At 38.6% G+C, this 25,254-nt stretch overlaps 1 protein-coding gene across 13 annotated transcripts in view; it reads left to right on the top strand.

The window, feature by feature from the left end:
* Positions 1-1,850: 1,850 nt before the first annotated feature.
* usp9 (ubiquitin specific peptidase 9) overlaps positions 1,851-25,254 on the top strand; it is a 29,222-nt gene continuing 5,818 nt past the window's right edge. For 2 of the 13 annotated variants that reach the window (XM_060876335.1, XM_060876339.1), the window contains exons 1-38: positions 1,851-2,023; positions 5,277-5,518; positions 7,688-7,836; positions 7,929-8,008; positions 8,819-8,931; positions 9,377-9,595; positions 9,684-9,799; positions 9,896-10,147; positions 10,239-10,377; positions 10,559-10,711; positions 10,822-10,926; positions 11,165-11,371; positions 12,573-12,709; positions 12,899-12,934; positions 13,332-13,465; positions 13,553-13,643; positions 15,739-16,081; positions 17,030-17,125; positions 17,248-17,459; positions 17,565-17,805; positions 17,922-18,071; positions 18,206-18,326; positions 18,421-18,551; positions 18,738-19,016; positions 19,709-19,834; positions 20,032-20,169; positions 20,318-20,484; positions 20,597-20,705; positions 20,794-20,940; positions 21,056-21,202; positions 21,363-21,570; positions 21,720-21,940; positions 22,478-22,668; positions 23,017-23,190; positions 23,282-23,423; positions 23,521-23,724; positions 23,842-24,400; positions 25,059-25,182. In XM_060876335.1, coding sequence (XP_060732318.1) covers positions 5,417-5,518; positions 7,688-7,836; positions 7,929-8,008; positions 8,819-8,931; positions 9,377-9,595; positions 9,684-9,799; positions 9,896-10,147; positions 10,239-10,377; positions 10,559-10,711; positions 10,822-10,926; positions 11,165-11,371; positions 12,573-12,709; positions 12,899-12,934; positions 13,332-13,465; positions 13,553-13,643; positions 15,739-16,081; positions 17,030-17,125; positions 17,248-17,459; positions 17,565-17,805; positions 17,922-18,071; positions 18,206-18,326; positions 18,421-18,551; positions 18,738-19,016; positions 19,709-19,834; positions 20,032-20,169; positions 20,318-20,484; positions 20,597-20,705; positions 20,794-20,940; positions 21,056-21,202; positions 21,363-21,570; positions 21,720-21,940; positions 22,478-22,668; positions 23,017-23,190; positions 23,282-23,423; positions 23,521-23,724; positions 23,842-24,400; positions 25,059-25,182 — 6,263 coding nt within the window. In that variant the 5' untranslated portion in view covers positions 1,851-2,023; positions 5,277-5,416. The remainder of the gene's footprint in view (positions 2,024-5,276; positions 5,519-7,687; positions 7,837-7,928; positions 8,009-8,818; positions 8,932-9,376; positions 9,596-9,683; positions 9,800-9,895; positions 10,148-10,238; positions 10,378-10,558; positions 10,712-10,821; positions 10,927-11,164; positions 11,372-12,572; positions 12,710-12,898; positions 12,935-13,331; positions 13,466-13,552; positions 13,644-15,738; positions 16,082-17,029; positions 17,126-17,247; positions 17,460-17,564; positions 17,806-17,921; positions 18,072-18,205; positions 18,327-18,420; positions 18,552-18,737; positions 19,017-19,708; positions 19,835-20,031; positions 20,170-20,317; positions 20,485-20,596; positions 20,706-20,793; positions 20,941-21,055; positions 21,203-21,362; positions 21,571-21,719; positions 21,941-22,477; positions 22,669-23,016; positions 23,191-23,281; positions 23,424-23,520; positions 23,725-23,841; positions 24,401-25,058; positions 25,183-25,254) is intronic. The other 11 variants (XM_060876332.1, XM_060876340.1, XM_060876331.1 and 8 more) reach the window with 10 other exon arrangements.

Consider the following 25,254-nt stretch of genomic DNA (forward strand, 5'->3'; position numbering starts at 1 on the left):
GTTTCGAGAGATGTTTCCAGATGGACGAATGATAACTTATTCCTGACTTATTTATTTATTACTTATTTATTTATTAAGAAAGTGATGACTTATTCTGCTGTTATACAATTTAGCTAAGTTGTACAGACCATAAAATAGAATTCAGAAAATGCTTTATTTTTTTTTATTTTAAATAGTTATATATTTTCATGCACACATTTAATTTTAGATTATAGTTTTTATTGTAAAGAATTAATGTGTAATATTTTTACATTTTTTTTTTCCAAACATTTTTTTTGTACTGTAATGTTTTTTTCACAACTGCATTTACTGTTTAGTAACAAAAACAAGCACAATATGGACCAAAACCAACCAAAACAATTAAGCACAAAACCAACCAAAACAATTAAGCACAATATGGACCAAAACCAGCCAAAACAATTAAGCACAATATGCCAAAACCAGCCAAAACAATTAAGCACAAAACAATTAAGCACAATATGGACCAAAACAAACCAAAACAATTAAGCATAAATAGGAACAAATCAGGAAGATCCACATGTTTATAATTTGTACTGCTGGTCTAATTTGTATCGCTATGCAGCTATTCGATTCTGATTGTCTTTGTTGTTTTTTGTACGGTGACCTTGAGTGTTCAGAAAGGCGCCTTTAAATAAAATGTATTATTATTATTGTTTGAAACTGTTTCATAGTTGCCAGAAATTAGACCAATGAGCAAACATCCACAGAGTGAGTAGGATTATGAAAGGAAGGGAAAAAACACCCACAGATTTAGAATGAAATGTTTTAGTTAATTTTTGTGAATGTGAAAATGAAAATGTAAACCACTTTCATATAAGCAAAAGGTTAAGAAGCATAGCAAAGAAGACCCTTAGTGAGAAATATGGCAGTGAAATAGTGATGTGGGGTGCAGTGGCACAACGACATTGCCTTGCAGGCCAGGGTTGGGTGTCCAGTTCTCTCCTCTGCCCTGTGTGGTCTCAGCTTTTGTGCATTCTGTTTTTGGGGTTTATTCCTACTAGTACAAATATACAAATGTGATATGTGATTGTGCCCTGCAATGACCTTGTGTACGTTAAGCAGAACAGAAAATGAATGGAAAGCTACATTTTACTTGCCTCTGCCAGGGGTTCGGATTTGACCAGCTGATGAGCCAAATATACTTCCAAAGGAAGCAGACTTTATATGCCATATATTTTTAAGTTTGTTTTATTAACATTCACTCTGCTTATCAGTTTGGATTTATTTGCGTTTAGAACAATAGAAATTAACCAGTCACCTGTCACCATCTTTACTGTCAAATAGAGATGTAATCATTTTTCTGAAGTTACCGGATTTTCTTGAACATTAAATTCATTGTGTAAAGAGTTTAAACTATTTCGAAAAAATTAAGCTTGATAAATGAGGCCTATTATTATTGTATTTGTTATGTTCCTTTAATTTACATTCTATATTGTAATGTAACGTCAGTGTAAGACTCATTGAGCAGATAACTGAACCACCATTATTCTTAACAACCAAAATCACTTACTATTATTGGATTTTCATAATAAACTCGTTTCTGTTTTGTAATTATTCACTTGCACATACACAAACACACACACACATATATATAAATATATAAAATAACATGATATTTTATATATATAGAAATGATTATATATTAAATATTATAATATTTAAAATAACGTGATAAATCCGCGTTCTGAGGGCGAATTAGAAGTAGAACTATAGAGTACTTGAATAGTGCATAGATGTACTTCTCGCTGTAATGTGTGTGCGTGTGCGTGTGTGAGTGTGTGTGTGAGGAGGAGGGGGGGCACTGATGCTGGTGACGCAGGAAAAACACCCAACACAGTAGACAAAAAAAGCGAGGAGCGGATCGCAGACAGTTTATGCAGGCTGAGCGCCGCACACATAACACACATACACATACATACAGCTGAATGACACAATCGTGGTTTAGCAGTGCGTAATTGATCGCGTCTTGGATCAGTTGGAAGAAGGTCCGATTTGATTTTTGGTAAGTGGTAACAAGGACTTCTGGCTTTCTGTGGAGCTAGTCGGGTTTAGCTCGGCGGCTAGTTAAATGGGCAAGCCTGCTAAGTGTGTAGCTAACAGGCTGCTGTAGCGCTGTGCCGAATTCCTGTCATTGTGGAGTTAAATGCTCTCAATTGTCACCACATTTATTGCTAACCTATTGCTGTTTCATTAAATTAACCACACCACACCGATTTATCTGCCCCCGAGGGTTAGTCAGCTGTTGGCTAACTAGTTGCGTTATGGGAAATAACTTTATTAATAGTAGCACAAAGAGGGTCGCTGGCCAGCTAACGACACACAGCTTGCTACATGGCTGATCAACACAAACAAGTGGTTTTAACCGAGGCCTGGTCGTGACAAGACTTGTGTTAGGAAGCTGGTGACCCATTTCATATGCCTCCACCGTACGTTAAGTCGTTTTTGTTTTTCAATAACTTCCTAAGGCTGATCAAAAACAACCACCTCTCTGCCAGGCCTAATTTAACTCCCAGTGAGCTGCTAGCTTGTGTGTTATTTTAAAAGCCGACAGCGCTAAGTTAGCTAGCGTGCTAAACAGGCTGTGAATGCAGTTTATGTAATTTAGATGTTTGCTCAGGTTGATGGGTGCAGCTTCCTCTTTTGCTATAAATGACATATTTAATAATAAAGGGACGCTATAATTGATGTAGGTCAATATTTAACTGTGCAAAGAAGTTAGCTAACGCTGTCTAGCTAACGGGAAGCTAAGCGCTGGCTGTTCTTCGGGATTAGCATTGTAGCTAGCGTTAATGATGAGGAAACTAGGCCTTAGCTTCAGGCCTGAGCGCTTCTTGTTTGTCATAGTTATCTATGTGTACCTTCAGCTATTAAATGCTGATCACGGTAATCACTGGATTTCTTACTGAGAGCTAAAATCTCCTGTAATGTCTTCTAGAACGGAAAATGGCGATATTTGACACTCAGACGTCTAACTTGGTAGATGAGCCAGTCATCTTGTCTACATAGCCTGCTGAAGTCAGATCATTTGATGCGTTTCACACGGACTATGCAAAAGCTGTTCACTGTAATACTGTTAAAAACTACAATTTTCCAATATATACAACGCTGTTTATGATAAACGGTTGTTGTGAAAGAGTCGTTGGGGAATGTTGTTTTCTGCATAGCTGGATTGCTAACATGAAATGACAGCAGTTCATCCGGACACAAGTGTACAACACTGAGCCATTTATCTCATTTATTATGGAAACAACACACACAATGCGCAGTTATTTTTTATTAAAACCACAGAAAATGAGCTTGTGTTATTTGGCAGCAGTATGTAAAATGAGCTCAGATGTCATGGCTAGTTAAATGGTGGTTATTCTGCTGTGTATTTCTTAATCTTTATCAAAGGTGAACGATGAAACGTAGAGCAATATGTCGGCTCTGTGGCCTGTGTGTTTGTGTTAGGTGTGAATATTTTTCAATGCTGTATGGTGAGCAATACATCTGTTTTGTCATTAGGCCACTTGTGTAGCTGAGCTGTAGTAGGTGTTTATATATCTATTGTTTTGTTATTGAAAGCTTGCACTTTCTTGAATGGTTTTCTGTACAGGAGACACATGGGGTGGATCATTGGTACAATGTTTGGAAATGGTTATTTTCTGCACCATATATCAGCTGATGTTTGTGGTACCGTCAATCACCTGGGATGATGTTTACATTGACAGGTGATAGTCAAGGAATAAACCTATGCTATCGAAGGAAAAATAATCAATACCTAGTAGTGGTGTGGTGCATCTTAACGCCAAGCAGAAAACTGTTTTTTTTTTTGGTCCTTAAGTGCTTCATTTTTTCTGTTGATTAAGGAAAAACACCTCATACCTTTTAACGTTTGGTATAAGTTTTACTGTTGAAGTTAACGCGTTATAAGGAGCAGGTTAATATAAACCTGTTTCTCTTATTTTTAAAATTATATTTATATGTATATATTTGTTTTGTCAGGCAGTGCTATGTTGTAGAACTCAACAGGAATTAACACCACCTTATGACCTATTGTGTTTGAGAATTTTGAGTGCCCTGTGATATCATGAGCAATATGCATTAAATCCAGAACAACCAGGACACTTTAGGCCGTGTAGTATAGTGAATTATTACAGGCAAAATATAAGCAATTATTGACTTATTTTGAACTACACAAGCTGAAATATGGGGCACTGATTTTCACTTTATGAATATTATATAGTCCTATCGGGTATAGTTTTCTTTTAAATTTTAATCTAACGTGTAGAATTGTGGACAGAAACCTGTATATACCGCATGTTTATTTTAATTATCGTGTGCCTTTGAACGTTCCTTTTAAATAGAAATCCTATTTAAGATTTCTCACTTGGACATTTCAAATACTAGGATAATCTGTTGTCCTTTGGAACAGAGGATACTAGACTTTTGATAGAGCCATTCATCATTTGTGTCTAGCATGTATATTAAAATGTGTCTGAATAGGGCCCTGAACATGGTCGCTTTTTTCCCCACATGTATAATGTCTGATAATGAACGAAAGCTGATCAAATCAGCATATTATCAGTGCAGCTAAGCTTTCACTTATTGACCAATGATACTGTTCACTAATGTAAAATTTAATTATCACTTTGGTTTTCATTAGATAATTGAATAGAAATATTCAAATTGAAAACCAGAATTTGAGGTCATGCAAGTTGACATTTGACAGATATTGTGGTGTTCTTGTTTGAGGTGATGTCTGCATGGGGAATGTTCTCACAGGGCATTAAAGGCAGCTGTTGCAGGGCTTTTTTGTGCCATTTCACAGCGTCATTTTTCCGGTGCAGTGTATCATTTGAATGTTTCATTTGGTTACAGACATCCTACAAATCTAAATATATCCATCTATGTTAATTTGTTTGATTTTTTTTTTTTTTTTTTTTTTTTATATATATTTTTTTACTTTTAACATTTTATAGTTTTGGGAGGATTATTTCTTGCTCAGCTTTAATTCTATAGCTTTGTATTTGAAGCAAATTGTAAACTCATGGGTTTATTTATATTGGTAAGGGTTACATTTAAGCAGAGCTGTCAGAGAGTCACAGTATTTTGTCCTTCTCAGAAGAATGAGACCTACCTAGAAGTTTGATAGCCTTCTAACAGAGAGTGCGCTGGTTAATGTCTTTATATTTGATAAAGATCTTTTTAAATTTGAGGTCATGCCACATTATACACCATCCACTCTGTGTGATTTGATTCCTTTTTGTGTTCAGGTTATGCAATGGTCTCTGCGTCAGCGCTAGCACTTTCAGCTGTGTGCCACTTCTCGATCAGTCCAGAGGAGGCAGTGATTTCATCTCGTGCGCCAGTGACATAAGCAGACAAGATTGCAAAGATCTGCCCTGTGTCGAGTATGACTGCCACGACCCGTGGCTCCCCCATGGGGGGGAATGAAAGTCAGGAGCAGGGCCAAGCTCCGGACGGTCAGTCTCAGCCCCCATTGCCCCAAAACCAGGTCAGTGCCACGCTTCCTGAAACTCTTGTCCAAGTGCTTCCTTAGAGGCCCTTATTCACACTAACAGCTGTTGCAGCTTATTTGTATGATCTTTTATTTCCTAAGAAATTTTAAGACTTGGGTAACTTGAATGATTTATTTTTTAATTATATAAATGTTTATAATATATCCTAGGTTATTTACTACTATAGCACGTTAAATATATGGAAAACAAAGCGGCATTTCTGAATGTATAATAGCATCATTACTTCTTTGTAATTGAATTTAAATGCTCACGCAAGTCTAAGTAAAGGAACATTTTATTGAAATGTTATTTCTAATTGAGGGGTATATCTCAACACCTTTGTGAATATAATGACCTGTACAGGATAATCTTTTGGCTGGAAACATTTCCATTTGTCAGTAGCCTGATGATTATCTGTATCTGAAATCTTTTTTTTTTTTTAGTATCGTCACTGAAAGTATCAAACTTTTAATTTAATTAGAATTTCCAGTAGTAATTTCAGTAACAACTGATGAGATCAGCAGCATCGATGGATCATCATCTGATTACGGATTTATATTTTGGTTATTTAGAAACGTTTGGTTTGTGCACACATTGCTTGCTAAAAAGAGTCTCCAATCTATTCAGACCGCTGCTGAATATTTATTTCAGAGTTAGGATAGCAGATAATGCTGTTGCTCATGTTTATTTTAATCGAAGGATGGATATGTCTCAGTTTTGTGTCTGCAGATATTGAACAAAGACAGATGTTAAATGTTTTGTAGAAATCAGCTGAATAGCGTGATCGCTTTTCTTCAGGCTTTTATCTGAATTACGATATCGCAGTGTGCTGTTTACTTGCCCAATTCAATAAACTGATAGCTGTCAAAAAATCATGATTGGGCTATCAATGCACATCAGTCTAAAGAGCTGGGATGTAGTGCAGCTGCTTGTGTTTATACCTAGTGCTTGCTAAAGCAGACCAAAGGACTCAGTGCTCACAGTGAAAAGCCATTTGGTGTGAGATGTGTAAGAGCTCAGATGTGAGAAGCAAACTGCATATGTAGGTCAGCCAAAGCAGAAGGAACCTTTTCCAACACTCCCCCACATTTCCCAAGTTCTGTAGCTTCCACTTAACTTAGTCTACAGTGAGAGTGAGATTACTGTGTCACCGAGGAGCCCCCGTCATCTCTTGCTCCCTGGAGCTCGCTCTGTTATGGCCTTTCTATTTTTGAACACATTTGGATAAGGCGAAGAACATAATGGCGTGACAAGTATTCTACAGTAATGCCAATAATAGACTTTATAACAATTTTTTTTTATATTTAAAGTAGATGGATCTTATGTGTTAAAACATAAAATACCAAGAATCCTTTGCAAGAGAATATTTGTGATTTCTCAGAACGTTCTCTATGGGGCTTTTTACACGTGGTCACTTCATGCGTTTTCTGTGATCGGATAGCTATCCGATCATAAAAAGACCAGGTCTAAATGCCCTTCGAAACGTTTTCGAGACGGATATAAATCCGATCATTCAAACCACTTCAGGAGGTGGTCTGGGACGCATTTCAGATGAAACTGGACAGGTGTAAATGAATGTGGTTGTTCAAGCCACATACGTCAGCTCTATACTCCTCCCAAACTGAAGTACGTCACTCGCAGGTGACGTGCGAGTCGAGCATCGCACCAGAAACAAATAACATGGACGACACGCAGGCACTTATTGCCCTTTGGAGCGATGAAGGCGTCCAAAAAAAGCTTTGTAAAACATATAGAAACAAAAGTATATTTAAGTACATACACCAAAGCGTGTTCCATTTCAATTACCCTGGAAATGAGGTAAAATATATTTGTATTTTGGCCGGGAGTAGAAAGATCAGATTGATATCCGATTCGCCAAGACACATTTATGTGGCCTAATGTAAATGGAACAGTTTTAACAAATCAGATAGCTATCGGATCAGAGAAAACACATGAAGTGACCAGGTGTAAAAATGCAGATATTTTCTGTTCTTGGAGTTGTTTAGTTGGTGAATTGGATTTTAACTGAACGTTAACTTTACATTAACTGAATAAATTGCATTTGGTATATATAGCGGGTTTGTCTTGAAGACATGTCTGATACCAGGTCTTACTCCTGAGTATGTGCTTTCTAATTGACAAAATTGGATTTATATGATGTCCAGACGTCCACTCCCACATCATCCAACGAGACCTCTCCAGTGAGTCCTCCAGATGAGCAGGTCCAGGGAGACTGTACCGGCCAGCTGGAGGAGGAGGAGGAGCCGGCTTTCCCTCACGCAGACCTGGCCAAACTGGATGACATGATAAACAGGTCTGTACAGTGCATGCACCCTGCTCAGAGTGATGATTATTGCTCCGTTCACGATCACAATGTACTATAAAGTTTTGTTTTTGTACCCGCAGACCCCGCTGGGTTGTTCCGGTTTTGCCAAAGGGTGAATTAGAAGTTCTTCTTGAAGCTGCTATTGATCTTTGTAAAAAAGGTAAAACAATCTGTGCTTGTATGTTCATTAGACGTGTTGTCTTGCACCATACTGTACATAATAAAACAGGTCATTTACAACAGTCTTTAGGAAATTGAATCCGCTTATCTCATGGTAAATGTACATGTAAAGAATAAATCATGATGCATGTGGTTATAGGGAAATAAGCTATGCTGTGTTTACCACAATGTAGTGGATTATTTTCCTGGAACAGCACAGTCCAAAGTATGTTGCTGTGCTTTTCCAACAGCAAGGTGCTAAAGATTATTTGTATATGAAGTCATCTGTGAGACTGTTATCAATTGTGTTTTATATCTAGTATAGTTTCATAAACCATCCTCTCTCTTTATTTCTCTTAATATGGGATAATATGGGAAACCTGTAGCATGACCTGTAACTGAGAAACCAGGAAGCAGAAAATTCTCTTGATTCTTATAATTGTATAAATTGTTACAGAAGGCTGACACCCAAGAATGTGAAAACAAAATATTGCACTGAAAGGCAGAGAAACAGAAAGAGAAACTATGCTCTTGCAGACTTTTCGTACCTACTGTGAGCTCATTTTATTGTTCCTGGTACTCTACACTTGGTATTTTCAGTTCACTCATATTTGTGTCCTTGTGTGTTCTAGTTCATCTCAAGAATCTCCCATGTTTGCGACTTGTTAAGCTTGTTTATATGCACTGCGTATCTGCATTAATAATTGTTTAGCTCTCAGGCACATGCCTTACAGTATCTGAAAATATAAATGCTACATTTGTGTTTTGTTTTTTTTTTTCTTTTTCTTTTCTCTTTGATTTCTTTCCCAAGGACTCGATGTCAAGTGCGAAGCCTGCCAGAGATTTTTTCGCGATGGTTTGACAATATCGTTCACCAAAATACTGACTGATGAGGCTGTCAGTGGATGGAAATTTGAAATCCATGTGAGTTGTGTGACTCGAATTTAGATACCATCATTACTTCTACAACACTATATAGGCTACCTGTTACCTCTATCTAAAGGTTTGTGTTCCTTTAAACCAAAACAAAACATCAGAACTGCTTTAAACCACCATAGATTTCTCTTGAATCAAGTTTTTATAAGCCAAGAGAGCTGATCAATGCTATTTTCAGCACTATAGTCTCCCCCCAGTTTCATTAAATCACCACAACAGCGATCAAAGGCCTCCTTTCACTAAAGCCGGGTGAGATGCCAGCAGTAGGAGACCGCTCTGACTCATACCCCTCTTAAGAGGCAGTGGCTTCTTTTAGCTCCGCACAATTGTCTAAAATAAGATAGAGATTTGTCACTAAAGGGTCAATACATCTTTCAAAGTATAGCTCAGACGTTGTTTCTGACCAGTCATCAGCCATGTTTTTTCTTCACAGAGGTGCATAATCAACAACACCCATCGTCTGATGGAACTATGTGTGACCAAGCTCTCTCAGGATTGGTTTCCCCTTCTAGAGCTCTTGGCCATGGCCACCAACCCCCACTGCAAGTTTCACATTTACAATGGTACCCGGCCCTCAGAGACGGTGCCTGCTGGGGTGCAGCTGGCCGAAGATGAGCTCTTCGCTCGTCCGCCTGACCCTCGCTCTCCCAAGGTAAGGTGTCGTCTTGTTTTTCTTATAGTGTTTTGTTTTATTTTTAACAGATTGAATTCACTTCCACACACTTCGTGTTTTCCTGCAGGGCTGGCTGGTGGATTTAATAAACAAGTTTGGCACATTAAACGGGTTTCAAATTCTGCACGATCGATTCATGAGCGGTCAAGCTCTGAACGTTCAGATCATCGCCGCACTCATAAAGTAAGAGAACACCAAGGATTGTGACCTGTTCATGTATATGTGATATGTATTTCTTTATGGTTTTAACATTGATTTGTTTGTGTGGCTTCTTTGCAGGCCTTTTGGGCAGTGCTACGAGTTTCTCACTTTGCACACGGTGAAGAAGTACTTCCTTCCCGTTATAGAAATGGTTCCTCAGTTCCTTGAAAACCTCACTGATGAGGAGCTGAAAAAGGAAGCCAAAAATGAAGCCAAAAATGATGCTCTGTCTATGATAATCAAGTCTTTGAAGAACCTGGCTTCACGAGTACCAGGGCAAGAGGAAACAGTGAAGAACATGGAGATCTTTAGGTTAAAAATGATTCTTAGGTGAGGGCTTTAATTTAGTACAACACACATTGCTTCATTTATTTATGATTTTTCTTTTTCAGAAATAATTGACTAACCACTTTTATCGCAGGTTATTGCAAATTTCCTCTTTTAATGGCAAAATGAACGCACTAAATGAAGTAAATAAGGTGATTTCAAGTGTCTCGTACTACACACACCGTCACGGCAACCCAGAAGAGGCAGAGTGGCTCACTGCCGAGCGCATGGCGGTACGTTATGCTTTTTGTTTTGTTAGCCAGCTTGTAATGCTTACCAGGTTGCTAAATAACTACATTTTGTTTGTGCTGTTTAGTCTGTGTTGGTGTGGGTATGGTTTGCTTTTTTTTTTTTGACAAATGTACTAGGTCTATTTATATAGGAACTATAAGATGTCAGCTTTTGTGTTGTCAGGAGTGGATTCAGCAAAACAACATTTTATCCATTGTGCTGAGGGATAGCCTTCATCAGCCCCAGTATGTGGAGAAGCTAGAGAAGATTCTGCGCTTTGTCATTAAGGAGAAAGCTCTTACACTTCAAGACCTGGATAACATTTGGGCTGCCCAGGTATTTAAGAAGCAATGGTGTATTTGTTTAGTTAAATTGTTAATTGTTCTTTTGTGTTCTATTTATTTGCTGTTGACAGAAGGAAAATTTTTTGTATTGTCATCTAATAGGCTGGAAAGCATGAGGCTATTGTCAAGAATGTCCATGATCTTCTCGCAAAATTGGCATGGGATTTCTCACCTGAACAACTAGACCATCTTTTTGACTGTTTTAAGGTTAGTTTTTGGTCTGATGATGCTCGAATCTGAAAAATACACTGAGAAGATACTCCGTGTAATACATTCTCATGTGGTAAACTAAGTCAGAAAATCTGAATAGATAACCTATAGATAGATAGATGGGTTTTATTCTATGTATAAATGTGACGTAAAGCAAACGAAATTATGTATTGTATATAATTAAGACCACACGTTGTTTTGTACGTGATTCCCATACCTTCTGAATGGTTTACAGGAAAGCTGGACAAATGCGAGTAAAAAGCAACGAGAGAAGCTACTGGAACTAATTCGTAGGCTGGCAGAAGATGATAAAGATGGTGTGATGGCACACAAAGTGCTCAATCTGCTGTGGAACCTGGCCCATAGTGATGACGTTCCTGTGGATATCATGGATCAAGCTCTCAGCGCTCATATTAAGATCTTGGACTACAGCTGTTCTCAGGTACCATCATGTGTAGAACCTGAAAATACATGGATGGGATAATAGACTTTGGATTTTGTGGGGGGAATCCATGACTATCTTGGATTTTAACTTTGGTTTCAACTTAATCAACAATTAGGCTGGTATGAAAAGTCATGTATGTTTACCTCCTCCAAACAGCGGCGGCAAAGTGCTACTTTGTTTATGGTTGTTGTTTTGAGATGTTCTGTGGATTTGTCAACAATTGCTGAGGTTGTCTTTGTGTTAGATTTGAATTGGTCAGTAATTTGAATTGGTCAGTAAACAAAAAAACTTTCAGCCTAACAGGAAAGTGGGTTTGCACAAAACAATTATTTATGATGTGTCTCAACATAATTCAATTTCAGATCAGTGTCAGTGGTGCAGCATTCACACCCAGGCATAAAAACATTACATAAAACAAAGCTCTATTCCCCATTGTTTGCTATGATCATAGTCAATGTACTATATGACCTCATCCCTGACTGTCAGACTGACGACACACCGTGTACAGACTTAAACCTGTGATTTTTTTTTTTTTGATTTTTTTTTTCTGTCCGACCTTGATCCCCATGTCATACTGTAGGATCTCAGTTGTCATCATGTCAGACTGTACAGCAGTCAAGATGCGTCAAAATTGGACTTGTACAAGAAGACTTGTCCTGGGATTTACGCCATCAATCTGTGACTCGTTCAGACCACATTCTCTCACTAAAATGGCAGCTAGCAGCAAACAAAAACATTCTGTAGCGTTTTTAATGTTTCCTCCTGCTGTACTGTCCACCTGGCGTCACACTGCACGTAAGTGTCTTTAAGCATCTGACGCTCCCAATACTTCGGAGGAAAAAAAACGACCGCAACGGCCATGGTGGTGACCGTGTGAAACCAGGCATCAGAGACTACGGATTTTACTTTCAGATTCTAGAAACCTTTTAGGATTTTCAATTTGTCTCAGACGACCAGATCGCGGACAACATCGCACAGTGTGAACCCGGCCTTATTCCTAAAACTGGTCAGGACTTTTAGCCCATGACAACCTCCGGTTGCCTGATTTTTTCTTTAAATGAGTAAATCTTTGTTGGTATAAACCAAATTTGTTTGGTATTTATAATTGATCTTTCATTTTTATTGTCACTCACTTTCATTGTCATCATTTTCACTTCTCAGTTGTTTACATCTCAATTTGGTTGGATCTTTTTTCTAGGACCGGGATACCCAGAAGATCCAGTGGATTGATCGCTTCATTGAAGAGTTGCGATCAAATGATAAATGGGTCATACCTGCACTGAAGCAAATTCGAGAGATCTGCAGTCTGTTTGGAGAGGCTCCTCAGAATCTCAGGTGAAAATGCAGGCCTGTGTCACTAGCAATCCTTATGGCTTTATTATCCCTGTGGTTTAGAGGACACTATACTTTTACTAAAGAATTTTGAATAAGGCCCTTAGACATGAAATGGTCATATTAACACATTACTCAGTTACTATAATAAAATTGTAGCAAACGTATCGTGCACGTGCTGTTGTTTTGCAGAAGGAAAATGCCTATTAACTTAACAAGCTTAGCAAGGTAAGTATAACATTAATTTAGGATATATATTTTATATATATATATATATATAATAATTGGTTGTAAACTTCTGCTATAAGTCTGAGGGCCTGTTTTTAAGAGTCAGATTGAATGTCAGTTTCAAAGCCATTTTCTTTTAACTTAAAACGTATTTAATTTGTCACTAATAACTGGCCCTAAAGCTAGAACAGCTTTTAAAAAATCATCTTAATTAGATTAGGCTGAGAGATAAGGAGAGAGGAACAATTCTCAAATTGAATTGTTTAAATTCTCATAGAATTCTTTATTTAAGAATAAAAATGAAAATCTCTGAAAATTGCCTCTGAAAATCTTTAAACACAACAATAGAACAGTTGATTGTGTTGATCTTCTGAGACCTCTTATGTTTTTCTTCTAGTCAAACGCAGAGGAGCCCACACGTTTTCTATCGCCATGACCTTATTAACCAACTTCAGCACAATCATGCACTGGTCACTCTAGTAGCTGAGAATCTGTCTGCATACATGGAAAATATGAGACAGTTCTCCAAAGGTAAGTTGCTTAAGTTGCTGAAAGTTTCTGAAGATCCATAGTGCTCATGTTTGCTGAAAGGTGTGATTGTGAGTTTTGTGTTTTCAGTAGAGCACACAGACTTTGACCCTCAGACCGTCAGGCCTGGAAGTCGATACAGTCATGTGCAGGAGGTGCAGGAGCGCCTGAACTTTTTGAGGTATGGAACTAATGAAGTTTAAGCGATATATACTAAAAAAAACTTTATTACATGCCTACTGTTGTCAGTAGAAAGAAAAAATGGAGACTCGCATGCATATTGAAACTTGACATGCATACAAGGGCATGTCTGTGTATTAGGATCAGCCAGTAGCTTAAGACCGCTTCAGAAGAATAAATGTAATTGTGTAAATGAGTGCACAATAAAATGTCCAACGTTGCCAGTGAATAAATGAATGAAGACATGTAATGAAATGGGTAGCACAACTCCAGTTACTTCATTGATAAATATATTGATAATATGGAAAGGCAGTGCTGTTTGAATTGAGGAAAATGTCGTGATATGGGAGACAAAACGGTATCTGTTTTTGTAGATGTCAGAGACTATGCGCGCACTCAAACTGCATGCTTGTGATCATCTAACCATCATCTGACACTATGCTGATAAACAGCCGAACATGATTTTTACTACAAGGCAGCAGTGGGAATCTTGTGTGTATAAATGAGAATCCAAAAAGAAAATAGTAGTAAAAATAGAAATAAAATATATTTATATAAAATAAATAATAATAAAAAAATAATAAATAAATAAATAAAAATAGAGGCAGCTGAAGGATTTGCTTGTTTTCTAAGGTCCTGTCTGGTTTTAGAATGTTTAAATGAATTTTCAGTTTTGATTTTATGGTTTGTTTTCATGTACGCTATATGGCCAAATGTTTGTGGATTTTTCTTCACTGGAATTAAGAAGCCTGTTCCTGCATGACAATACACTTTGTGGACAAAGTAAGCTCTATGAAGACATGGTTTCTCAAGGGTGGTATAGAAGAGCTTGATTGACCTACACAGAAATCTGACCTCAACCCCACTGAACCCCTTTTGGAAGAACGCTGGCTCCTCAATCTGACTAATGTCCTTGTGGCTGAATGAACACAAATAATCACGTTCTAGTTTAAAAATCTAGTGGAAAGTCTTTCCAGAAGAGTGGAGCTTATTCTAACAGCAAAGAGGGAATACATCTGAAAGCTGTCCACAAACATTTGGCCGTATGGCGTATGGTTATTTGGATTTGCCGCAGAGAACCCAAAATAAAGACACACTAGTAATGATTGGCCTTAAAAGTCTCTCAAACACATTTTACACAAACACAATGCTATTTTCCATATTGCAAACTTTTTTTTTATTATTTTCACTTAAGTCTCAGATAAATAAGTTCATTTCTAAATGAGTGTGATCTGGCTCTCTGATTTGAATGTAAACAAAAACCTACCTGGGCATCTTATAATATGCATTGGTGTTGTTTTGCAGTCTCAGAATACAACACGAACATGTCTGAATGTAGAAAAAGCTACTTGATTGTCTTGTGGTGCAAAAAGACAACATATGGGCTCCTATATTGTTGTTTTGTCATCACTCATATTGCAAGCCATATCTCACCGGCCCCTCATTTGGGATGATTTTTATGAACTGGTCCCAAAACAAACTAACTAAATATTCCTGGCTTATGGTGTGCAGTTGTTTGCAAAACAAACTAAGGAAAATATTTACTATCACAATACATACAGTATCATATAGTGTCATAATGTAAACATGGCAGTAAAATGTCTAGCGAGTGTTGCCGCGTAATCCATCCATCTTCAATCCGCATTAGCCATGTCACAAGGCATTCGTTTATTCATTGAGAGTTGAGCTATATTTTCTAAATATTATTTGAATTAAATAATATAAACATTACCTCGTTATCGTATGCATTTAAATAAGGTTTAACGATTGAATATAAGCTAAGCTAAATGTGCTAAGGCATATTCTTCCTGTTGCTGTTTAAAAGCTTTTGATGATTACACCATGTTTAGTTACAAGAGAAACTCCTGAGTGAGAACCATTATTACACAGCTGAGCGAGATAGGCATGTATGACTAGGAATTCAAGGGAAATCCCAGAAACTGAAGGAAATTTAGCTGTGAATTTGATCATTTCCATGTTCTACCAACAAGCAAGAACTCTGAGAGCATCTTCCTATGACTGACCTTCTCATGATTATTTTTAGGGATTTCGCTCATGTATTGACCAATAAAAAGTTTTTATCTTTTTTCTCCTAGGTTCTTGTTGAAGGACGGGCAGCTGTGGCTCTGTGCCCCTCAGGCCAAACAGATCTGGAAGTGCCTAGCAGAGAATGCGGTGTTCTTGTGTGATCGTGAAGCCTGTTTCAAATGGTACTCCAAACTGATGGGGGACGAGCCGGACCTTGATCCCGACATAAACAAGGACTTTTTTGAGAACAACGTGCTCCAGCTCGATCCTTCTCTTCTGACCGAAAACGGCATGAAATGTTTTGAGCGTTTCTTTAAAGCAGTGAACTGCAGAGAGGGCAAGCTGGTGGCCAAGCGCAGAGTCTACATGATGGATGACCTGGAGCTGATTGGACTGGATTACCTGTGGAGGGTATGTGTTTCAACCAAAACAGTTAATGAGGTGTTTTTTAGTCTACAGTCAGAGTAGCTTTCTCAGATCTCTGTCCAGAATAAAATACAGAGATAAATTGATTGCCATCATAAGGACTCTAGGACACACGTACATAAAATACATACATCTCTTTAGTTCTTTTTATAGAGCTAAAATCCTAATTTCCAATGGCAAAACATATATAACCCTGAGCATCAGCCACTGAAAATAATCGCTCTAAAGATGTTACCCTGGCAACTGAATTTCTATATTCTTAATGTAAGACATGGATTTCGGGGTGGCTGTGACCTAGTTGTTTGCATAATGGAGAAACAAATGTGGGGCTTATAGGAAGTGCTTTTGTTTCTGGATTTAAGTAGAGCTGTGTGTGTGTTTTGTGTGTATGTGTGAGATAAATCGTCACATTTCTCATATACCCATATATAAACAAGGATACTTGCCTGGCTGTATCCAGGCCAAAACATTTAATAGCAAGGTTTAAAGGTTCATTAAATTTCATTTTCTAATCTTTGGATATCTATCAGGCCATTTGGGTCTTTGAGAAGAAAATGAGATTACAAAATTATCATGAAGATTTCCGATGACCTGCAGTTAGCTGTCTGATTATTTGTTGGCAAAGAATTGTAATTTTTTTGAATTAAGGTGCACCAGACAGTTATTGACTTTCAGTCTTTAGGCTGATTGGCCTTAAAATGTAAATCATTATCAAGTCTGAAATTCAAGTGTGATCCATTGTGATGTTTTATGGCTTGATGCATGCAATATAAACGGACAGCAGACCAACCTCAACAGCACGGCTCTAAAAGCCCTTTGCCATTAATGTGACATTTCCTAAAATTGTTAAAATTGCTGTATCGTTTAGTATGTATATTTTAAATTTCACAGAACAGCATGGGAAAGCTCTTAATCTGTCTTTTTCCTCCTTAGGTTGTGATCCAAGGAAGTGATGACATTGCGAACCGAGCAATTGATTTGCTTAAAGAGATTTATACAAACCTTGGACCAAAATTACAAGCAAATCAGGTGACAATACAGTGACACTGTTTATATAACAGCATGTCTGGACATGTTTCTCAATGGAATGTTTTAACTACAACCAAAAGCTTACAGTTCTAATATTGATATTATGATGGTTTGGTTTGCAGGTGGAGATCCATGAAGATTTTATTCAGTCTTGCTTTGACCGACTCAAAGCCTCCTATGACACGCTGTGTGTGCTGGATGGAGATAAGGATAGTATTAACTGTGCCAGGCAGGAGGCCATCCGCATGGTGCGCGTTCTTACTGTGCTTAGGGAGTACATCACTGAATGTGACAGTGACTACCACGAGGAGAGGACCATTTTGCCAATGTCCAGGTCTCTCTCGCGCACCATTTATTAAAGGAGTTTTACAGTATTGAAATTGGAATCTTAATGAATTGTAACCTTTCTTTCATGCATGTTGTTTTTTTTTTTTTGCAGAGCATTTCGTGGGAAACACATTACCCTTATCGTGCGATTTCCAAACCAAGGTCGGCAGGTGGATGATCTGGACATCTGGTCCCACACCAATGACACCATTGGTTCTGTGAGACGCTGCATTCTCAATCGAATAAAGGCTAACAGCGCACACACCAAGATTGAGCTCTTCATTGGCGGGGACATAATCGATCCTGCTGATGACAGGAAATTGATTGGGCAACTCAACCTCAAAGACAAAACAGTAAAAATTTTGCACCTGTTTTTTTTTGATATATTGGACTCTGACTGCTTTATTACATTCATGCCAAACAGCAATGAGCTAAAGTTGACTGTCACTGTGTATTTCATCTTTCTCAGCTTATCACAGCCAAGCTCACGCAGGTCAGTGCCAATATGCCTTCAAGCCCAGACAGCTCCTCTGACTCTTCCACCGGCTCCCCTGGGAACCATGGCAACCACTATAGTGATGGACCAAACCCAGAAGTTGAAAGCTGCCTTCCTGGAGTGGTGAGGACCCTGACTTTCTCTTAGTCAATCTGTATGGTTTTCAATCTATAATGATTTCACATATATTCTCGACCAGACAATTAGTTTGAAGTGTTATAGTACTGCCATTAATAACCATGTGCACTGTTTTATAGATAATGTCCCTGCACTTGCGCTACATCTCTTTCTTGTGGCAAGTTGCTGACCTGGGCTGTAATCTCAACATGCCTCTTCTGCGTGATGGAGCTCGGGTTCTTATGAAGCTCATGCCACCAGGTGCTGCAACTGGTCTCTTGTGACTATTCTTTTCATCACTGTCTACAATTATCAGCTTACCTTATTGATGCCCCATTCATGTTTGTTTAACTAGATAATACTACAGTGGAAAACCTGCGAGCTATCTGCCTGGATCATGCCAAACTTGGAGAAAGCAGCCTTAGCCCCACCCTTGACTCTCGCTTTTTTGGACCATCACCTTCACAAGTCCTTTACTTGATAGAGGTTTGTCTGCTATGCCTTTTATCTCAGAAGTGCACACTTCACTACTTCTTTTAATTATCCTGTCAGTCTATGTTGGGCAAATTAAAAAGCTAAAATGTGGTAAATATTTCATGCTACAGTGCTTCAGTTTAGACAGTCTAACAATGCACATGTCTGAAGTCATGCATTAATTCTCTTTGCTTTCAGGTGGTTTATGCCCTACTGATGCCAGCTAGTGGCACACTGGGAGAGGATGCAAGTGATTTCCAGTACAATTTCTTGAGGAGTGGCGGTCTACCGTTGGTATTGAGCATGCTGACCCGAAATAATTTCCTTCCAAATGCTGACATGGAGACGCGCCGAGGAGCCTATCTCAATGCACTAAAAATAGCTAAGCTCCTGCTTACAGCTGTAGGCTTTGGTCATGTGAAGGCTGTGGCTGAAGCTTGCCAGCCTGTGGCAGAGGGGAACATCCCAGTGTCACCTGTAAGTTTCTCCCTTGCAGCTTCACAGTTTTTTGAGAATAGGTGTCCGACGCATTGATTAAAGAAAAATACATCAGATGATTGCTACATCTTATCTGATAATCACTTCTGAATTTTAAATTAAAAGTAAAGAATAGAAAAAAATGAACATTACTTCTAGGTGTTTTCGGTGCAGTGCACTTGTCTGCAAATGTGACCTTTTCAGTACAATTTTCCCAATAGTGCCCCTGCTGAACACTTTCCATCACATGTAGACCATACACTCTTTCTCTCTTGCTGTGTAGGGCTAAGCAAATGTCAAGAGTATATGGTGTCTTGAGAGTTTGGATACTTCAATTACAGGCCCATGCTTGCCCTTCATAACCATTCACTACTTACCGTCTTAAAAAGTGCAAGTCATCTCTGGGTCTTAGTGAATTTACCCTGAAATAGGATGCTCTTCTTGTAAAGAACAATTTTAGGAATTACAATTCCCAGAAAATCCATTTTTAAATGATGGATATTTGTGATTAAATCTGTGTGAATCTGAGCCCAGATTTGCAATTTTATTTATTTATTTTATTTTTTCCAACAAGCAATTTTTTTTCTTCTTGGCCACCAAGTGGCTTTTGTTTTGTTTCTGTTTTGTCTTTCAATAATTGTCTTTCTTACAAAGTGGCCTCTGTTTGTCTGTCTGTGTCTGACTGTCTGCAGATAAACCAGGCCACTCATGACCAGGCGCTGGTGCTTCAGAGCGCGCTGCAAAACATCCCAAATCCCTCGGCCGAGTGCATGCTGCGCAACGTGGCCATCCGTCTGGCTCAGCAGATCTCTGATGAGGTAAACTTCAAATGGTTCAAAGGACCTCTAAATAGTAAACACTTGCTTGTTTTTTTTAAGCTCTCACAGCCTGCGGGATCTGTTTTTAGACTGAACTGATGAGAAGAATAATGCAATGTCCGTCTTGATTTCATGAGGCCTGCTTCATTTCAAAGAAAGGTAAAATAAATGTAGAGTTTTAATTTTTTCTCACACAGAATTTTTTCCAGGCCTCTAAGTATATCCCAGACATCGGTGTGATCAGAGCAGTTCAGAAGATTGTCTGGGCCTCTGGTTGTGGTTCTATTCAACTAGTTTTCAGTTCCATTGAGGAGATCAGCAACATCTACGAAAAGGTGCCATAGCAGTGTTGGAATTTGTCATTAAGTGTAATTTTAGTTCTAAAATTTACTTTAAATGGTGTATTATTGCTGGACTATGATGCATGTTTTTGTGATTTATTTATTTATTTATCTTTTTTTTTTTTTTTTTTTTTTTTTTTAGACTAATGCAGGGAATGAGCCAGATGCAGAGGATGAGCAGGTGTGCTGTGAGGCCTTAGAGGTCATGACCCTTTGCTTTGCTCTTATCCCGACTGCGCTAGATGCACTTAGTAAAGAGAAAGCCTGGCAGACTTTCATCATTGATTTACTGTTGCACTGTCAGAGCAAGTGAGTAGCACATATTCACTCAGAAACTATACTGAACTTGGCAACCTTCATCTTTGCTCAGCATGCTGACCTGTATCATGAGTCCATTATTTCTTTTCCTGTATGTCCCCAGGTCTGTTCGCCAAATGGCCCAAGAACAGTTCTTCCTCATGGCCACTCGGTGTTGCATGGGTCACAGGCCTCTTCTGTTCTTTATTACCCTCCTCTTCACAGTTTTAGGTGTAAGTATTGGGGAAAGCTGAACAACTGGAGGAACATGAGAGAGAGTTTAAAATGCAGAATTTTACTGATGTATGTTATATGTTTTAGAGCACTGCAAAAGAACGAGCCAAGCACGCTGGTGATTACTTTACACTCTTGAGGCACTTGCTCAACTACGCATATAATAGCAATATCAACCTCCCTAATGCTGAAGTTCTTCTTAACAATGAGATTGATTGGTTGAAAAGAATCAAGGTATAGTTCAATTTTCCAACAGATTTTCACTGAACTTGTTGGGTTCTTATTCCAAGAATTGTCTTCTCAAGCCTTTTCATTCTTCTTTCGTTTTTTTTTCCCTTTTCTTTTGAAGGATGAGGTTAAGAGAACTGGAGAGACTGGGGTGGAAGAAACCATATTAGAAGGTCACATTGGTGTCACAAAGGAGCTACTGGCTTTCCAGACAGCAGAAAAGAAGTACTATATAGGTTGCGAAAAGGGAGGCGCTAACCTCATCAAGGTAAACTGTCAGTTTTTCAGCTACTTTTTGTGATATATTTGTGAGGCAAGGGGTTTTATATTTGGCTGGAGCTGCACAGGACAAAGATGTCAGTTCTGGATGTACAGATTTTCTTTTGTGCCCCTCTTTAACGCTGCAACATTCCCTCCCCTTTACCCAGGAGCTGATAGATGACTTCATCTTCCCAGCCTCTAATGTGTATCTGCAGTACATGAAGAGTGGCGAGTTCCCCCCGGAGCAGGCCATACCTGTGTGTAGCACCCCTGCCACAATCACAGCTGGGTTTGAACTCCTGGTAGCACTTGCTGTTGGATGTGTGCGCAACCTCAGACAGATTGTTGACACCCTAACTGACATGTACTACTCGGGTATGAACCATTTCCTATAATGGCTTAACTGTTGAAAAGCGCTTGTAGTTTCACTCTATTTCAGCATCAACTGACATGAGCTAAAATATTGCGCAATGTATGAGTTTATATTTGTGGTTCATGTTGTATTTCTGGAAATGCTCTTGCAGGTTGTGAGGCACTTACAGAATGGGAGTACTTGCCACCAGTGGGCCCAAGGCCCACAAAAGGCTTTGTTGGGCTGAAGAACGCAGGTGCCACTTGCTATATGAACTCAGTAATCCAACAGCTTTATATGATCCCACCCATCAGAAATGGCATCTTGGCTATAGAGGGCACAGGCAGTGATGTGGATGATGACATGTCTGGAGATGAGAAACAAGATAATGAGGTACCAGTGACGTTTTCTGGGATTAGTAACTGCCCCAGTGTAAATGTGCATGCCTGGTCCATACAGTTGAAATAAGAGTGGTGCTGTCATCTTAAATCATCTTGGATTTTTCTTTTAAAGCATGAAATGACTACTAGAATTTCGGGAAGCTGTTTGCTCTGCAGCGCTTTATTTTCTATGCTTCCTTGTAAATTATTATAACTCCAGTGAAACATTGCCCAATGATGATGATCATCCTTTCTCAGTATCATGTGACTGACTAATTGGCCATCTCTGGGTGTCATTGCCATGTTGGCATGCCTAGAGCTGAGGGCAAATTTCGTACATTTGTCTGGTGTAATATCGAAGAAAGCTAGGCTTGAATTTTTATTATTATTATTTTTTTTTTATTTAAATGATTTATATTTCAAATCTCTCTTAAACCCTAGTCATGTGACTCAAAAAGTAGTTTGTTTGGTGAGAGGTTCTATTAAATGTTTGCCTGCAGTAACCCAGGTTGTTTCTCGGCTGTGTCAGTAACCGGTCATGTTTGTGCAGAGCAACGTGGATCCACGTGATGAGGTTTTCAGTTATCACCACCAGTTTGATGACAAGCCATCGCTCAGTAAGTCGGAGGACAGAAAAGAGTACAACATTGGAGTTCTGCGTCACCTGCAGGTGATCTTTGGACACCTTGCTTCTTCCAGACTGCAGTACTATGTTCCCAGGGGCTTTTGGAAACAGTTCAGGTAAATGTTCTTATTTTTCATTGTGTGTGTAAAACTGTTAATCACATACTAATGGATTGTCCAGCTTTTAACAATTCTAGACAACACTTTTAGGCAAAAAATGCATATTTAGAATGCTTCCACAATGTGTATCAAAATTCTAGAATTCTTATTGAATATTAAAGACAATATACCTCTGTCATTGACAATGCATAAAAGTTGTAAGAATTTATTGCTGTAATACTGTAATAAGGTTGGGAAAACAGGACAGTCTGTGGATTTGATCTTGTTAAAGCATTAAAAAAAAACAAACAAAAAAAAAAACAGTTTTCCATCATGTTGATGACACCTGTCAACTTCTCCGTGCAGGTTGTGGGGTGAGCCAGTGAACCTGAGAGAACAACATGATGCCCTGGAGTTCTTCAACTCGCTTGTGGATAGTTTAGATGAGGCTTTAAAAGCATTGGGCCACCCTGCCATGCTGAGTAAAGTCCTCGGTGGTTCCTTTGCTGATCAGAAGATCTGTCAGGGTTGCCCTCATAGGTGTGTTTAACTCGCATAAAACACATGGTTGGTTGTTCGTTACTTGTTTGTTCAGTTGCTTATGACAATTGTTACATGCATTTCCTTCTAGGTATGAGTGTGAGGAATCCTTTACAACACTGAATGTAGATATCAGAAATCATCAGAATCTGCTTGATTCCATGGAGCAGTATGTGAAGGGTGACTTGCTTGAGGGTGCTAATGCTTACCACTGTGAAAAATGCAACAAGAAAGTAAGCAATGCTAAAAAAAAAAAAAAAAAAATTATATAAATAATGAGTGTTTGTTGAACTGTGAAGCATCAATTAACCCTGTTTTTGCAATTTACAGGTGGACACAGTGAAGCGCTTGCTCATTAAGAAACTACCTCCTGTACTGGCCATCCAGTTGAAGCGATTTGATTACGACTGGGAACGGGAGTGTGCTATTAAATTTAACGATTACTTTGAGTTTCCCCGGGAGCTGGACATGGAGCCCTATACAGTAGCAGGAGTAGCCAAGCTGGAAGGTTCTGACGTCCACCCTGAGAATCAGGTACCATGGGCATTAAAGCTTTCATGCTCCACAAGGCTTAATGAATGTTTTTTTGTTTTATTCTAAACCAGATTTGTTTTACATTTATTGTTTTATTATTATTTTTTGTATAAAAAGCAGGTCATTCAGCAAAATGAACCCTCAGAGCCAGAGGCACCATGCAGTTCACGCTATAGGCTTGTGGGAGTGCTGGTGCACTCAGGCCAGGCCAGTGGAGGTCACTACTACTCTTATATTATCCAGAGGAATGGCAGTGGAAGCGAAGGTGAAACCAATCGCTGGTACAAGTTTGACGATGGTGATGTCACAGAGTGCAAGATGGACGATGATGAAGAGATGAAGAACCAGTGCTTTGGGGGAGAATACATGGGTGAAGTGTTTGACCACATGATGAAGCGCATGTCGTACCGTAGACAGAAGCGCTGGTGGAACGCATACATCCTCTTCTATGAGCGCATGGACTCCCTGGACAAAGACGGTGAGCTGGTGAAGTACATCTCTGAGCTGTCAGTAAGCAGCAAGCCAAACCAGATCAAGATGCCACCAGCCATCGAATGCAGCGTACGCAAGCAGAATGTGCAGTTCATGCACAGCCGTATGCAGTACAGCCTGGAATACTTTCAGTTCATTAAGAAACTCCTAACCTGTAATAGCGTCTATCTGAACCCACCACCAGGTAACAGTACCAGTTTTTTTTTAGTTTTTTTATTCACAATTCATAAAACCTGGGCTGTATAGAACAATGGCTCTATAAATAAAAGCATTTCTATTGTTTGTACGGAAATATTTGACAGGCTATATTTTAGGTTGGACTACTACGGCACACCGCTGATAAATAATTCATATCCAATTTGATTAATGTTAATGGACTTGCTTGGACCAGGGTTGCCAAATGAACACTGCTGAACCCTGGCAAGCCTGTTGCTATAAATTGTGCATTTACATAAAACTTTGGTGCTCTTATGAATTTTTCTTTTCATCCTGTGGAAACCCAATGCACACACTTGGCATAAAGCTGCCAAACTTTCTTCACATACATTTTGGCTCTGTATTTGCTTGACATATTTTTTCTCATAAAGCCAAGGCTTAAATTTATTTATTTTTTTTATTGTTAGACTGAAAACTATTCAATTCTGAAATTTTTTGGATTATGGATCATGCCATTATTTAGATTAAGATTAAACTCATGTTTTGAATAGAAATGAATTCAATGTTCTCACTAACACTGAGTATTTTAACACCATTAATAGTTAATTATCCCTGTGTTTGTCATTCATTAGCACAAGTGCTTAGCATCTTGGGAATTAATTTTTCTCTTATTTTTATTTAATTAGGACAAGACCATCTTTTGCCTGAAGCAGAAGAAATGGCTAAGATTAGCATTCAGCTCACAGCTCGATTCCTCTTCAGCACAGGATTTCATACCAAGAAAGCAGTCCGTGGCCCGGCCAGTGATTGGTATGTAAGCCTGCTTAAATATTACTGTGGGATTTTTACAATGATTACAAATGTTCTGAGTTTTAATACTTG

This window comes from Tachysurus vachellii, chromosome 8, assembly GCF_030014155.1.
Source record: "Tachysurus vachellii isolate PV-2020 chromosome 8, HZAU_Pvac_v1, whole genome shotgun sequence".
In the NCBI taxonomy this organism is placed as follows: domain Eukaryota; kingdom Metazoa; phylum Chordata; class Actinopteri; order Siluriformes; family Bagridae; genus Tachysurus; species Tachysurus vachellii.